This window comes from Xenopus tropicalis, chromosome 8, assembly GCF_000004195.4.
Source record: "Xenopus tropicalis strain Nigerian chromosome 8, UCB_Xtro_10.0, whole genome shotgun sequence".
Classification (NCBI taxonomy): Eukaryota; Metazoa; Chordata; class Amphibia; order Anura; family Pipidae; genus Xenopus; species Xenopus tropicalis.
The window spans coordinates 10,523,775-10,539,097 of record NC_030684.2 but is presented as its reverse complement, the minus strand read 5'-3'; the positions used below and the strand labels follow the sequence as shown (position 1 = coordinate 10,539,097).

General features: G+C 50.6%; 2 protein-coding genes across 7 annotated transcripts in view; one reads left to right on the top strand and one right to left on the bottom strand.

The window, feature by feature from the left end:
- Nucleotides 1-88: 88 nt before the first annotated feature.
- On the bottom strand, nt 89-10,213 carry LOC100491408. Its single transcript, XM_002941092.5, has 4 exons — nt 10,108-10,213; nt 3,128-3,201; nt 1,074-1,448; nt 89-951 (listed from the first exon to the last, which is right to left on the bottom strand). The coding sequence occupies exons 1-4, from the start codon at nt 10,146-10,148 to the stop codon at nt 710-712; spliced, it is 732 nt and encodes a 243-aa protein (XP_002941138.2). The 5' UTR covers nt 10,149-10,213; the 3' UTR covers nt 89-709.
- Nucleotides 10,213-15,323, top strand: part of LOC101734284 — a 22,640-nt gene continuing 17,529 nt past the window's right edge. For 5 of the 6 annotated variants that reach the window (XR_004219796.1, XR_004219795.1, XM_012969484.3 and 2 more), the window contains exon 1: nt 10,213-10,353. Coding sequence is in view for 4 of the 6 variants with exons in the window: in XM_012969484.3 (XP_012824938.1) it covers nt 10,299-10,353 (55 nt within the window). In the remaining 2 variants the exon portion in view is untranslated. The remainder of the gene's footprint in view (nt 10,354-15,323) is intronic. The other variant, XM_004916654.4, reaches the window with a different exon arrangement.

The window sequence follows — 15,323 nt, the reverse complement described above, 5'->3', positions numbered from 1 at the left end:
GCTGAAATTCCAAACGGGAGGAGCTGCTGAACAAAAAGCAAAATAACGCAAAACCTGCAAATAGCAAAAAATGAAGACCAATTGCAAATTGTCTCAGAATAGCACTCTCTACATCATACCAAAAGTTAAATTAAAAAAAAATTGAATAAACATTAAAAAAACATTGCATATACATCCTTTTTGTAAAAAATACATTTTTTTTTTTTAATAATCCCAAAAAGAAACACCGACACTTTAGAACAGGGGTGTAAAACTCAATCACATACAGGGGTCTTAATCTAAAATGCAGGGTAAGACGCGGGCCAAATTCTTTAGCTAATACAATCCATTCTTTAATGAATGGCCGGAGCTGTATATCTTATTCCTCTTCCCGTTACAAAACTAAGTTGGTTGTTATTAATTATAAAATACCCCCACAGTAAAGGCCTATGATCACCTGTTATACCAATATACAAATACAGATTTAGGAGCTAAAGACGGCCCCAGACTGTCTGCAAGGGGTTTGTAGGTTCCCCTTGTCATAGTGGGTTTCCTTCAGGTACAGTGGTTCGTCCCACACAGGCAGGTTAACTCTACTGTGTTAGAGTAGAGCCTTAGAGTAGCCTCTGAGCCTGCGCTGTTCTAGGCTACAAAAATGGCAGTGTTGGTGCTTTCAAGGGTCTAACATTTCACCTTGTGACATGTTAAGGGTGCAACACTATGTTATATGTTACCTATTGCTTCTCTGTAAGTGCCACAAGCCTTGTTTTAAAAGGGATTTAGGTGCCATTTTGCCAGAGTCCAGTGGCAGGATGCATTTATATAAGATAAAACAAGAGAATAATACACTAACAAATACACATATCAAGACCAAATATGTTATAGCTGAGCTCTGGCCGGCCTGTTCCTCTGGATGCTGTAACCCATCTGCTTCAGTAGTCAGTGATACCAATAACAACCCAGCTTCTGATTCTGCCAAGACAAAGCCAAAAGTGAAAAAAAAAAGTTAGAAAAACAAGGTGCAACAAAGAGGTAAGCATAATATACCATAAGGTTGGCCCAGTAAGGGGTTTTACCTGTACTACAATACGTACCAGGAGCTGAACGCACTCTCAGTTGGATTTTCTTTCTTATAATAGTCTCAAAGCTTAAGAACGTAATTTGGTAAGTGCCTTCATCACAATACTGGAGATCTCTTACAGTCAAGGAGGCATTCGTTGGGTGAAATTCCAGGCGCCTTTTGTATAAAGGGGAGATCAGCATCCTTCCTGTGCACCATTTAATACCTCCTTTAGAATTTAGGGAGCCATTATACATAGAGTAATAGAGAATCGTCTGGTTACCAAATGACCACTCTATAGAAGGCCAGTTGTGGAGAGAACTGGAGATTGAGTAGGAGGAACGGAATGTTACTGAATCCCCTATAGATGCGTGTAAAGTAGGGTTATAGACATCAAGTTTGTGGCAATCTGAAAAAGGAAGAAAGATAAAAACACTCATTAAACAAAAATAAACGTTAATTATTTGCTTGGTGTAATTCAGAGAGAGCTCTATTATACAGATAGCTAGAATCTCAGCCATAAAGCAGGGCAGGACTGCTGCTTACAATGGGGGATCAGATAGGATCTGTGCCACTGTGACAGAATGCTCTGTTATACAGATAGCTAGAATCTCAGCCATAAAGCAGGGCAGGACTGCTGCTTACAATGGGGGGATCAGATAGGATCTGTGCCACTGTGACAGAATGCTCTGTTATACAGATAGCTAGAATCTCAGCCATAAAGCAGGGCAGGACTGCTGCTTACAATGGGGGGATCAGATAGGATCTGTGCCACTGTGACAGAATGCTCTGTTATACAGATAGCTAGAATCTCAGCCATAAAGCAGGGCAGGACTGCTGCTTACAATGGGGGGGGGGATAGGATCTGTGCCACTGTGACAGAATGCTCTGTTATACAGATAGCTAGAATCTCAGCCATAAAGCAGGGCAGGACTGCTGCTTACAATGGGGGGGATCAGATAGGATCTGTGCCACTGTGACAGAATGCTCTGTTATACAGATAGCTAGAATCTCAGCCATAAAGCAGGGCAGGACTGCTGCTTACAATGGGGGGGGGGATCAGATAGAATCTGTGCCACTGTGACAGAATGCTCTGTTATACAGGTAGCTAGAATCTCAGCCATAAAGCAGGGCAGGACTGCTGCTTACAATGGGGGATCAGATAGGATCTGTGCCACTGTGACAGAATGCTCTGTTATACAGATAGCTAGAATCTCAGCCATAAAGCAGGGCAGGACTGCTGCTTACAATGGGGGGGGATCAGATAGGATCTGTGCCACTGTGACAGAATGCTCTGTTATACAGATAGCTAGAATCTCAGCCATAAAGCAGGGCAGGACTGCTGCTTACAATGGGGGGATCAGATAGGATCTGTGCCACTGTGACAGAATGCTCTGTTATACAGATAGCTAGAATCTCAGCCATAAAGCAGGGCAGGACTGCTGCTTACAATGGGGGATCAGATAGGATCTGTGCCACTGTGACAGAATGCTCTGTTATACAGATAGCTAGAATCTCAGCCATAAAGCAGGGCAGGACTGCTGCTTACAATGGGGGGGGATCAGATAGGATCTGTGCCACTGTGACAGAATGCTCTGTTATACAGATAGCTAGAATCTCAGCCATAAAGCAGGGCAGGACTGCTGCTTACAATGGGGGGGGATCAGATAGGATCTGTGCCACTGTGACAGAATGCTCTGTTATACAGATAGCTAGAATCTCAGCCATAAAGCAGGGCAGGACTGCTGCTTACAATGGACATTATACAGTACCTTTGCCTGATTTAAAATCAGTTTAATCTTAAATGTTCTTATATTACATTGTTTATAAACACAGATGCAAACTATGTAAAATGATCCTCTAGATCTAAGATCTTACCGTACGAAACTGGAAAAGAATTATGAACTGCTCTTTGAAGCAAAATATAATATAAACCTATTACCGTAAAGCCAATGACATGACTCCGCCTACTTTCATTTATTATGCACTTATCAGACAATACTATGATATTGCAAAGGTTCTTTCCTATGTTTTATTAGCTGAAGCTTTTCTATAGGTGCCCTTTTGAAATTCAGCCAAGGTACCTACCTACTGCCATCATCGCAGCAACAGAATAGAGTATCAGGACATCAGAAAAACGCCACCTTGGATTCCAAATTGTTCTGTTGAAACAAGAAGTTGAATATTCGATTCAAAATTTGGATTTTCGGCTCTAAGTTACCAGGAGCGGCTTTTTGCTGCCACTGGTAACTTACCCCGCTGTGTAGCCCCGGGGGCAGCCATTCCTGCACCGGTACAGCTGGGGTGTTTGCTACAGAAACCCTACTATAGTTTATATAAATACCCCGCTGTGTAGCCCCGGGGGCAGCCATTCCTGCACTGGTACAGCTGGGGTGTTTGCTACAGAAACCCTACTATAGTTTATATAAATACCCCGCTGTGTAGCCCCGGGGGCAGCCATTCCTGCACTGGTACAACTGGGGTGTTTGCTACAGAAACCCTACTATAGTTTATATAAATACCCCGCTGTGTAGCCCCGGGGGCAGCCATTCCTGCACTGGTACAGCTGGGGTGTTTGCTACAGAAACCCTACTATAGTTTATATAAATACCCCGCTGTGTAGCCCCGGGGGCAGCCATTCCTGCACTGGTACAGCTGGGGTGTTTGCTACAGAAACCCTACTATAGTTTATATAAATACCCCGCTGTGTAGCCCCGGGGGCAGCCATTCCTGCACTGGTACAACTGGGGTGTTTGCTACAGAAACCCTACTATAGTTTATATAAATACCCCGCTGTGTAGCCCCGGGGGCAGCCATTCCTGCACTGGTACAGCTGGGGTGTTTGCTACAGAAACCCTACTATAGTTTATATAAATACCCCGCTGTGTAGCCCCGGGGGCAGCCATTCCTGCACTGGTACAGCTGGGGTGTTTACTACAGAAACCCTACTATAGTTTATATAAATACCCCGCTGTGTAGCCCCGGGGGCAGCCATTCCTGCACTGGTACAGCTGGGGTGTTTGCTACAGAAACCCTACTATAGTTTATATAAATACCCCGCTGTGTAGCCCCGGGGGCAGCCATTCCTGCACTGGTACAGCTGGGGTGTTTGCTACAGAAACCCTACTATAGTTTATATAAATACCCCGCTGTGTAGCCCCGGGGGCAGCCGTTCCTGCACTGGTACAGCTGGGGTGTTTGCTACAGAAACCCTACTATAGTTTATATAAATACCCCGCTGTGTAGCCCCGGGGGCAGCCGTTCCTGCACTGGTACAGCTGGGGTGTTTGCTACAGAAACCCTACTATAGTTTATATAAATACCCCGCTGTGTAGCCCCGGGGGCAGCCGTTCCTGCACTGGTACAGCTGGGGTGTTTGCTACAGGAACCCTACTATAGTTTATATAAATACCCCGCTGTGTAGCCCCGGGGGCAGCCATTCCTGCACTGGTACAGCTGGGGTGTTTGCTACAGAAACCCTACTATAGTTTATATAAATACCCCGCTGTGTAGCCCCGGGGGCAGCCATTCCTGCACCGGTACAGCTGGGGTGTTTGCTACAGAAACCCTACTATAGTTTATATAAATACCCCGCTGTGTAGCCCCGGGGGCAGCCGTTCCTGCACTGGTAGATATGAATAGTAGCATATAAATAGTGTATATAAATAGTAGCCACATATAAGTGGTAGCATATAAATGGTAGCCCCTAGTGATGAGCAAATGTGTTCTTGTTATCTTTAGTGAAAAATTAGCAAATCTTTCAAAAGATCCCCGAAATGGCAAAAATGTTGTGCGGGCAAAAAAATTGTTGCCCGCCTGTGTCAATTTTTGGACGTGCGGTGAATTTTTGTGTGGCGAATTTTTCCATGCGTTTTGCCATTGGCAGATTGTTTTGCGAAACGCATGAAAAAATTTGCAGCTGAAAAATTCGCCGCACGTCCAAAAATTTGCTGCGAATCCATGCCTGGCGAAACATTTCATCACTTGTAGCCGCATATAAATAGTCGCGCTAATGAACGCACGCCATGTTAGCCATACATGCCGATACTTGCGGAAAATTACTGTATTAAAAATGCCCATTTCCCTGCAAACTGGCGGCTGCGTCACTCTAGGGGAAACACAGACTGAATAAATAACACTGCAAAGTCCTTATTTTATTGGCAAAAGCTCATTTACTGTACTTTTCTGTAATTACCGCCTGCCTGAAGTGTTAATTTTCGCACAGCCGAATGCCATATTTAGCGCGCCTTACTGTTTGTGAATCATGCGATCATATTCTTTTCTGTGCGCTATTTAAAGCATGCCTTAAAACTACCGCACGTGGTCGTGCGAAAAATAACGCATGCGATATGGCGACTTATCACATGCGATAATACTATAGTGAATCGCGTGCTAATTATTGCATCTAATTTAACGCAAAAAAGCGTGCGATAAAATTTATCGCACTTTAGTGAATCAGGCCCACAGGGCGATAAGTTACCACGACTTTTTCGAAAAGTCACAGCAACTAAGCTGCGTGACAGAATTGTACGCTATGGGCGGAAAGTTGCTGCGACTGAGTTAATTAAAAGTCGCGCTGACTAATCGCCCCGTTTGTCTTCGCCCTTAAGAAGACAGATACAAAGAGGAGGGAAATATATGATCCCATTCCCACACCTTGTGTCTCAATCCTTTCTCCTTGTAGAGTGTAAGCTCTTTTGGGCAGGGCTCTCTTCCCCTCCTGTATCGGTTACTGATTGCTTTATATGTTACTCCTTGTAGAGTGTAAGCTCTTTTGGGCAGGGCTTCCTTCCCCTCCTGTATCGGTTACTGATTGCTTTATATGTTACTCCTTGTAGAGTGTAAGCTCTTTTGGGCAGGGCTCCCTTCCCCTCCTGTATCGGTTACTGATTGCTTTATATGTTACTCCTTGTAGATTGTAAGCTCTTTTGGGCAGGGCTCCCTTCCCCTCCTGTATCGGTTACTGATTGCTTTATATGTTACTCCTTGTAGATTGTAAGCTCTTTTGGGCAGGGCTCCCTTCCCCTCCTGTATCGGTTACTGATTGCTTTATATGTTACTCCTTGTAGATTGTAAGCTCTTTTGGGCAGGGCTCCCTTCCCCTCCTGTATCGGTTACTGATTGCTTTATATGTTACTCCTTGTAGAGTGTAAGCTCTTTTGGGCAGGGCTCCCTTCCCCTCCTGTATCGGTTACTGATTGCTTTATATGTTACTCCTTGTAGAGTGTAAGCTCTTTTGGGCAGGGCTCCCTTCCCCTCCTGTATCGGTTACTGATTGCTTTATATGTTACTCCTTGTAGAGTGTAAGCTCTTTTGGGCAGGGCTCCCTTCCCCTCTTGTATCGGTTATTGATTGCTTTATATGTTACTCCTTGTAGAGTGTAAGCTCTTTTGGGCAGGGCTCCCTTCCCCTCTTGTATCGGTTATTGATTGCTTTATATGTTACTCCTTGTAGAGTGTAAGCTCTTTTGGGCAGGGCTCCCTTCCCCTCCTGTATCGGTTACTGATTGCTTTATATGTTACTCCTTGTAGAGTGTAAGCTCTTTTGGGCAGGGCTCCCTTCCCCTCTTGTATCGGTTATTGATTGCTTTATATGTTACTCCTTGTAGAGTGTAAGCTCTTTTGGGCAGGGCTCCCTTCCCCTCCTGTATCGGTTATTGATTGCTTTATATGTTACTCCTTGTAGAGTGTAAGCTCTTTTGGGCAGGGCTCCCTTCCCCTCCTGTATCGGTTACTGATTGCTTTATATGTTACTCCTTGTAGAGTGTAAGCTCTTTTGGGCAGGGCTCCCTTCCCCTCCTGTATCGGTTACTGATTGCTTTATATGTTACTCCTTGTAGAGTGTAAGCTCTTTTGGGCAGGGCTCCCTTCCCCTCCTGTATCGGTTACTGATTGCTTTATATGTTACTCTGTATGTCCAATGTATGAAACCCACTTATTGTACAGCGCTGCGGGATATGTTGGCGCTTTATAAATAAATGTTAATAATAATAATGAAAAGTTTGACAAAACCACGCCCCTATTAGTGACCACACACACAGCCAATGAGCCTACAGACTGTGATGCTGAGCTGCAAATGAGGATAAGTGGGAGCTCTGTTCAGTCTTTATCAGAGTAACTTATCAAAAAAGGAAGGAGCCCTCATGTACGAGGTTTAACTTTCCCTTTAATTCAAAACTGCATTCGCCCCCTGCATTGAAATGTGCTGTTGCCAAACATGTCGTTGAAAAGCATGCTGGCAGAGGGACGGTGATAAATACAAACTAATAGTGTACCTCAACAAGGTATTTCTGACCAAACAGATATTGTCCGAATACCACCGGTTTAGCTTCATGTTTGAGATTGTTTTGCAATTGTTTAGATGGTGTAATACATGGACATATGCGCAATGTATAAATCATATTATATGGGGACTAACACTGAGTTTGGGCTTCTTGAGGTAATGGATGTACATTGAATAATATGTATTTTTTTTATGTTTTCTAACTTCTTTTCTTAAAGGGATCGGTTGGGGTTTATATAGGGTTAACTTACATAGAGGGTTTGGGCTGGGGGGGGGGGTGTATTTAAATGCAAGGTGTAAAGCTATGGGCAGGGCCGCCATCAGAAATCATGGGGCCCCTCACAACAAAATGTTCTGGGCCCCACCCTCCCACGCCCCCAATGGCCCCTCCCATCAATACAAGGGACACACAGGCTTTGGTAGCGAGGGCCCCCTAAAACATTGGTAGCCAGGGCCCCCCTAAAACATTTGTGGCCAAGGTTTACGTTTTGCATTGGTGCCAGGGCAGGAACCCACTAAAACAGGGGTGTCGAACTCAATCAGAGAAGGGGCCAAAATCTAAAATCCAGCCTAAATCGCGGGCCGAATGGTTTACTGAACCCCCATACAAAGTACCCCCAATTGCCCCCATAAACAGTGCCCCCAAAAATAAGTACCCCCAATTGCCTCATCATACACAGTACCCCCCATAGACAGTAGCCAGCCCGCACACACAGAGCCCCCACAGAAAGTACCCCCAACAGACCAGTGATGTCGGCGGCTCCTTCTCTCTTATGCCGCGGCAACAGGCACTACTATTAGGTTGCGCCTCGTCGCTGACGTGTGACGTCATACGCACGGGCGCAACCTTATAAAAAGGGCCTGTTGCCGCGGCATAAGAGAGAAGGAGCCGCTGGCGCTGACGAAGATGGTATGTTTTTGCGCGTGCCTGCAGTGATGACAGCGTGGTGCGGGCCACATTGCAAGGCCTGGCGGGCCGGATTTGGCCTGCAGGCCTTGTGTTTGACATGTATGCACTAAAACATTGGTGGCCCTCCCCCAGTGTCCCCATACAATGGCCCGCTCTCTGCTGCTTCCTTACCGCTTCTTCCCATTCCCCCCACCCAGCATCCTCCTGCTTCTTCCAGGGCCCCCCAAGCATCCTGCAGCTTCCCCCCCCCAAGCACCCTCCTCCTTCCCCAGGGCCCCCCCAAGCATCCTCCAGCTCCCCCCCCCCCAAGCACCCTCCTCCTTCCCCAGGGCCCCCCCAAGCATCCTCCAGCTCCCCCCCCCAAGCACCCTCCTCCTTCCCCCAGGGCCCCCCCAAGCATCCTGCAGCTCCCCCCCCAAGCACCCTCCTCCTTCCCCCAGGGCCCCCCCCAAGCATCCTCCAGCTCCCCCCCCCCAAGCACCCTCCTCCTTCCCCCAGGGCCCCCCCAAGCATCCTCCAGCTCCCCCCCCCAAGCACCCTCCTCCTTCCCCCAGGGCCCCCCAAGCATCCTCCAGCTCCCCCCCCCCCAAGCACCCTCCTCCTTCCCCCAGGGCCCCCCCAAGCATCCTCCAGCTCCCCCCCCCCAAGCACCCTCCTCCTTCCCCCAGGGCCCCCCCAAGCATCCTCCAGCTCCCCCCCCAAGCACCCTCCTCCTTCCCCCAGGGCCCCCCCAAGCATCCTTCACCTTCCCCCTCCCACAGAGCCTTTCCCCCAAGTATCCTCCACCTTCCCCCAGGGCCCCCCCCAAGTATCCTCCACCTTCCCCCAGGGCCCCCCCCAAGTATCCTCCACCTTCCCCCAGGGCCCCCCCCCAAGTATCCTCCACCTTCCCCCAGGGCCCCCCCCAAGTATCCTCCACCTTCCCCCAGGGCCCCCCAAGTATCCTCCTCCTTCCCCCAGGGCCCCCCAAGAATCCTCCTCCTTCCCCCAGGGCCCCCCAAGAATCCTCTACCTTCCCTCAGGGCCCCCCCCAAGAATCCTCCACCTTCCCCCAGGGCCCCCCCAAGTATCCTCCACCTTCCCCCAGGGCCCCCCCCAAGTATCCTCCACCTTCCCCCAGGGCCCCCCCCAAGTATCCTCCACCTTCCCCCAGGGCCCCCCCCAAGTATCCTCCACCTTCCCCCAGGGCCCCCCCCAAGTATCCTCCTCCTTCCCCCAGGGCCCCCCAAGAATCCTCCACCTTCCCCCAGGGCCCCCCCCAAGTATCCTCCTCCTTCCCCCCAGGGCCCCCCAGATCCTCTACCTTCCCCCAGGGCCCCCCCAAGAATCCTCTACCTTCCCCCAGGCCCCCCCAAGAATCCTCTACCCTTCCCCCAGGGCCCCCCAAGAATCCTCTACCTTCCCCCAGGGCCCCCCCAAGAATCCTCTACCTTCCCCCAGGGGCCCCCCAAGAATCCTCTACCTTCCCCCAGGGCCCCCCAAGAATCCTCTACCTTCCCCCAGGGCCCCCCAAGAATCCTCTACTTCCCCCAGGGCCCCCAAGAATCCTCTACCTTCCCCCAGGGCCCCCAAGAATCCTCTACCTTCCCTCAGGGCCCCCCCAAGAATCCTCTACCTTCCCCCAGGGCCCCCCAAGAATCCTCTACCTTCCCTCAGGGCCCCCCCAAGAATCCTCTACCTTCCCCCAGGGCCCCCCAAGAATCCTCTACCTTCCCCCAGGGCCCCCCCAAGAATCCTCCAGTCCTCTCCCCCCGCCGCCAGCATCCTACAGACTGACAGACACAGACTGACAGACACAGACTGACTGACTGACTGACTGACTGACTCTGTAACACGGCCAAGAAGTAGTTCCCTTTCCCGCCGGGCAGGCACTCACCTCACAGTACAGTCCCTACACACATTACTCCGAACCTTCATCCTTCCCCATTCAGCTTTTTTTCCCCGCGAAAGTAAGGGGGCGGGGTCAGATTTTTCGCGCCAAAGTGACGAAGACCGCGCTTATAACCCTTGCCGGGTTGCTGCCTCGTTGATACGTATGGGCGGAGGGCGGAGGCTGCGCTATGAGTGATGGGGCACCTTCGGCTTGTGTTAAACGTCCTGATCGTACAAGTACTGCGGGGGGGTGAGTTACGGGAGTTACGGGAGTTACTCAGATTCCCGGTAGGACGGACCCATTACCGCATGATTGACAGGCGCCGGTATCCGGCAGAGCTTCTATCCGGCCAGTTACGGACAGGCTTTCAGTCCCCGCTGAGCGGGAGTAAGATGTTCGCGCCAAAACCACTTCAGGGTGCAAGTTTGGCGCCAAGATTGAAAGTGATGTTGTGTGTTGGCTCCAGGCGGGGGGATAGTGCCCGTGTTAGTTCCCCACATGATGGGGGGGCTCACAGGGCTGTGGGTGAGGCACGGCCGGGCTCTAGGGCACGGATGGCTTCTTGTCATTGGGGAACTTTCTACATTTATATACAGTGTAATGAGATTCCAGCTTTCTGTGTACTGTATTTTCTATCATGTATCTGTGCATCTATCTATCTATCATCTATGTATCCATCTATCTATCTATTTACCTATCATCTATCTATATCTATTTACTTATCATCTATCTATCTTTCTATCTATCTATCTATTATCTATCTGTATCTATCTATTATCTATCTGTCTCTATCTAACTAACTCTATCTATCTGTATCTATCCATCTATCTAACTAACTATAATCTATCTATTATCTACCTATCTGTATGTATCTATCTGTTATCTATCTACCTATCATCTATCTATATCTATCTGTCTATTATCTGTTTATCATCTATCTATCTATTATCTATCATCTATGTATCTATCTGTCTATTATCTATCATCTATCTATCTGCCTATTATCTATAATCTATCTATCTGTCTATTATCATCTATCTGTCTGTTATCTATCATCTATCTATCTGTCTATTATCTATCTATAATTTATGTATCTATCATCTATCTGTCTGTCTGTCTATCTATTTATCTATCATTTATCTGTCTATTATCTATCTATCTATCATTTATGTATCTATCCATCTGTCTATTATCTATCATCTATCTATCTATTACCTATCCTCTGTCTGTCTATTTATTTATCTATATCTATCTATGTATCAATATATCTGTCTGTCTATCTATTATCTATCTATCTGTCTAATATCTATCGTCTATATCTACCTACAGAATGTAATGGAGATCCGCACATCACAGGGCTTAGAGGTGATAAAGAACACTTTGGGGCCCATTTACTAAACCCTGATTAAGTATTTTTCAGATAAATTCATATTTTTTCTAACTGATGGAACATTTCATAATGTCCACAATAATTTTGTTAAAATTCCACTATGTTTTCGTTAACATCGTACATTTCACAAAGACTACAGCCATTTCAGATTCATTCAAGCTTCGGTATAGTGACTATGGGAGACTTTCCTTGGGCCGGGTTGGAGCTGCAGAGTGCCATTGAGCCCTATGGGAGACTTTCCTTGGGCCGGGTTGGAGCTGCAGAGTGCCATTGAGCCCTATGGGAGACTTTCCTTGGGCCGGGTTGGAGCTGCAGAGTGCCATTGAGCCCTATGGGAGACTTTCCTTGGGCCGGGTTGGAGCTGCAGAGTGCCATTGAGCCCTATGGGAGACTTTCCTTGGGCCGGGTTGGAGCTGCAGAGCGCCATTGAGCCCTATGGGAGACTTTCCTTGGGCCAGGTTGGAGCTGCAGAGTGCCATTGAACCCTATGGGAGACTTTCTTGGGCCGGGTTGGAGCTGCAGAGTGCCATTGAGCCCTACGGGAGACTTTCCTTGGGCCGGTTTGGAGCTGCAGAGTGCCATTGAGCCCTATGGGAGACTTTCCTTGGGCCAGGTTGGAGCTGCAGAGTGCCATTGAGCCCTATGGGAGACTTTCCTTGGGCCAGGTTGGAGCTGCAGAGTGCCATTGAGCCCTATGGGAGACTTTCCTTGGGCCGGGTTGGAGCTGCAGAGTGCCATTGAGCCCTATGGGAGACTTTCCTTGGGCCGGGTTGGAGCTGCAGAGTGCCATTGAGCCCTATGGGAGACTTTCCTTGGGCCGGGTTGGAGCTTACAGAGTGCCATTGAGCCCTATGGGAGACTTTCCTTGGGCCGGGTTGGAGCTGCAGAGCGCCATTGAGCCCTATGGGAGACTTTCCTTGGGCCAGGTTGGAGCTGCAGAGTGCCATTGAACCCTACGGGAGACTTTCCTTGGGCCGGGTTGGAGCTGCAGAGCGCCATTGAGCCCTACGGGAGACTTTCCTTGGGCCGGTTTGGAGCTGCAGAGTGCCATTGAGCCCTATGGGAGACTTTCCTTGGGCCGGGTTGGAGCTGCAGAGTGCCATTGAGCCCTATGGGAGACTTTCCTTGGGGCGGGTTGGAGCTGCAGAGTGCCATTGAGCCCTATGGGAGACTTTCCTTGGGCCGGGTTGGAGCTGCAGAGTGCCATTGAGCCCTATGGGAGACTTTCCTTGGGCCGGGTTGGAGCTGCAGAGTGCCATTGAGCCCTATGGGAGACTTTCCTTGGGTCGGGCTGGAGCTGCAGAGTGCCATTGAGCCCTATGGGAGACTTTCCTTGGGCCGGGTTGGAGCTGCAGAGTGCCATTGAGCCCTACGGGAGACTTTCCTTGGGCCGGGTTGGAGCTGCAGAGTGCCATTGAGCCCTATGGGAGACTTTCCTTGGGCCGGGTTGGAGCTGCAGAGTGCCATTGAGCCCTATGGAGACTTTCCTTGGGCCGGGTTGGAGCTTCAGAGTGCCATTGAGCCCTATGGGAGACTTTCCTTGGGCCGGGTTGGAGCTGCAGAGTGCCATTGAGCCCTATGGGAGACTTTCCTTGGGCCGGGTTGGAGCTGCAGAGTGCCATTGAGCCCTATGGGAGACTTCCCTTGGGCCGGGTTGGAGCTGCAGAGTGCCATTGAGCCCTATGGGAGACTTTCCTTGGGCCGGGTTGGAGCTGCAGAGTGCCATTGAGCCCTATGGGAGACTTTCCTTGGGCCGGGTTGGAGCTGCAGAGTGCCATTGAGCCCTACGGGAGACTTTCCTTGGGCCGGGTTGGAGCTGCAGAGTGCCATTGAGCCCTACGGGAGGCTTTCCTTGGGCCGGGTTGGAGCTGCAGAGTGCCATTGAGCCCTACGGGAGACTTTCCTTGGGCCGGGTTGGAGCTGCAGAGTGCCATTGAGCCCTACGGGAGGCTTTCCTTGGGCCGGGTTGGAGCTGCAGAGTGCCATTGAGCCCTACGGGAGACTTTCCTTGGTCCGGGTTGGAGCTGCAGAGTGCCATTGAGCCCTACGGGAGACTTTCCTTGGGCCGGGTTGGAGCTGCAGAGTGCCATTGAGCCCTATGGGAGACTTTCCTTGGGCCGGGTTGGAGCTGCAGAGTGCCATTGAGCCCTATGGGAGACTTTCCTTGGGCCGGGTTGGAGCTGCAGAGTGCCATTGAGCCCTATGGGAGGCTTTCCTTGGGCCAGGTTGGAGCTGCAGAGTGCCATTGAGCCCTATGGGAGGCTTTCCTTGGGCCAGGTTGGAGCTGCAGAGTGCCATTGAGCCCTATGGGAGGCTTTCCTTGGGCCAGGTTGGAGCTGCAGAGTGCCATTGAGCCCTATGGGAGGCTTTCCTTGGGCCGGGTTGGAGCTGCAGAGTGCCAGTGAGCCCTATGGGAGACTTTCCTTGGGCCGGGTTGGAGCTGCAGAGTGCCATTGAGCCCTATGGGAGACTTTCCTTGGGCCAGGTTGGAGCTGGAGAGTGCCATTGAGCCCTATGGGAGGCTTTCCTTGGGCCGGGTTGGAGCTGCAGAGTGCCATTGAGCCCTATGGGAGGCTTTCCTTGGGCCGGGTTGGAGCTGCAGAGTGCCATTGAGCCCTATGGGAGACTTTCCTTGGGCCGGGTTGGAGCTGCAGAGTGCCATTGAGCCCTATGGGAGACTTTCCTTGGGCCAGGTTGGAGCTGCAGAGTGCCATTGAGCCCTATGGGAGACTTTCCCTGGGCCGGGTTGGAGCTGCAGAGTGCCATTGAGCCCTATGGGAGACTTTCCTTGGGCCGGGTTGGAGCTGCAGAGTGCCATTGAGCCCTATGGGAGACTTTCCCTGGGCCGGGTTGGAGCTGCAGAGTGCCATTGAGCCGTATGGGAGACTTTCCTTGGGCCAGGTTGGAGCTGCAGAGTGCCATTGAGCCCTATGGGAGACTTTCCCTGGGCCGGGTTGGAGCTGCAGAGTGCCATTGAGCCCTATGGGAGACTTTCCTTGGGCCGGGTTTGGAGCTGCAGAGTGCCATTGAGCCCTATGGGAGACTTTCCCTGGGCCGGGTTGGAGCTGCAGAGTGCCATTGAGCCCTATGGGAGACTTTCCTTGGGCCGGGTTGGAGCTGCAGAGTGCCATTGAGCCTATGGGAGACTTTCCCTGGGCCGGGTTGGAGCTGCAGAGTGCCATTGAGCCCTATGGGAGACTTTCCTTGGGCCGGGTTGGAGCTGCAGAGTGCCATTGAGCCCTATGGGAGACTTTCCTTGGGCCAGGTTGGAGCTGCAGAGTGCCATTGAGCCCTATGGGAGGCTTTCCTTGGGCCGGGTTGGAGCTGCAGAGTGCCATTGAGCCCTATGGGAGACTTTCTTGGGCCGGGTTGGAGCTGCAGAGTGCCATTGAGCCCTATGTGAGACTTTCCTTGGGCCGGGTTGGAGCTGCAGAGTGCCATTGAGCCCTATGGGAAGCTTTCCTTTGGCCGGGTTGGAGCTGCAGAGTGCCATTGAGCCCTATGGGAGACTTTCCTTGGGCCAGGTTGGAGCTGCAGAGTGCCATTGAGCCCTATGGGAGACTTTTCCTTGGGCCGGGTTGGAGCTGCAGAGTGCCATGAGCCCTATGGGAGGCTTTCCTTGGGCCGGGTTGGAGCTGCAGAGTGCCATTGAGCCCTATGGGAGGCTTTCCTTGGGCCAGGTTGGAGCTGCAGAGTGCCATTGAGCCCTATGGGAGACTTTCCTTGGGCCAGGTTGGAGCTGCAGAGTGCCATTGAGCCCTATGGGAGACTTCCCTTGGGCCGGGTTGGAGCTGCAGAGTGCCATTGAGCCCTATGGGAGGCTTTCCTT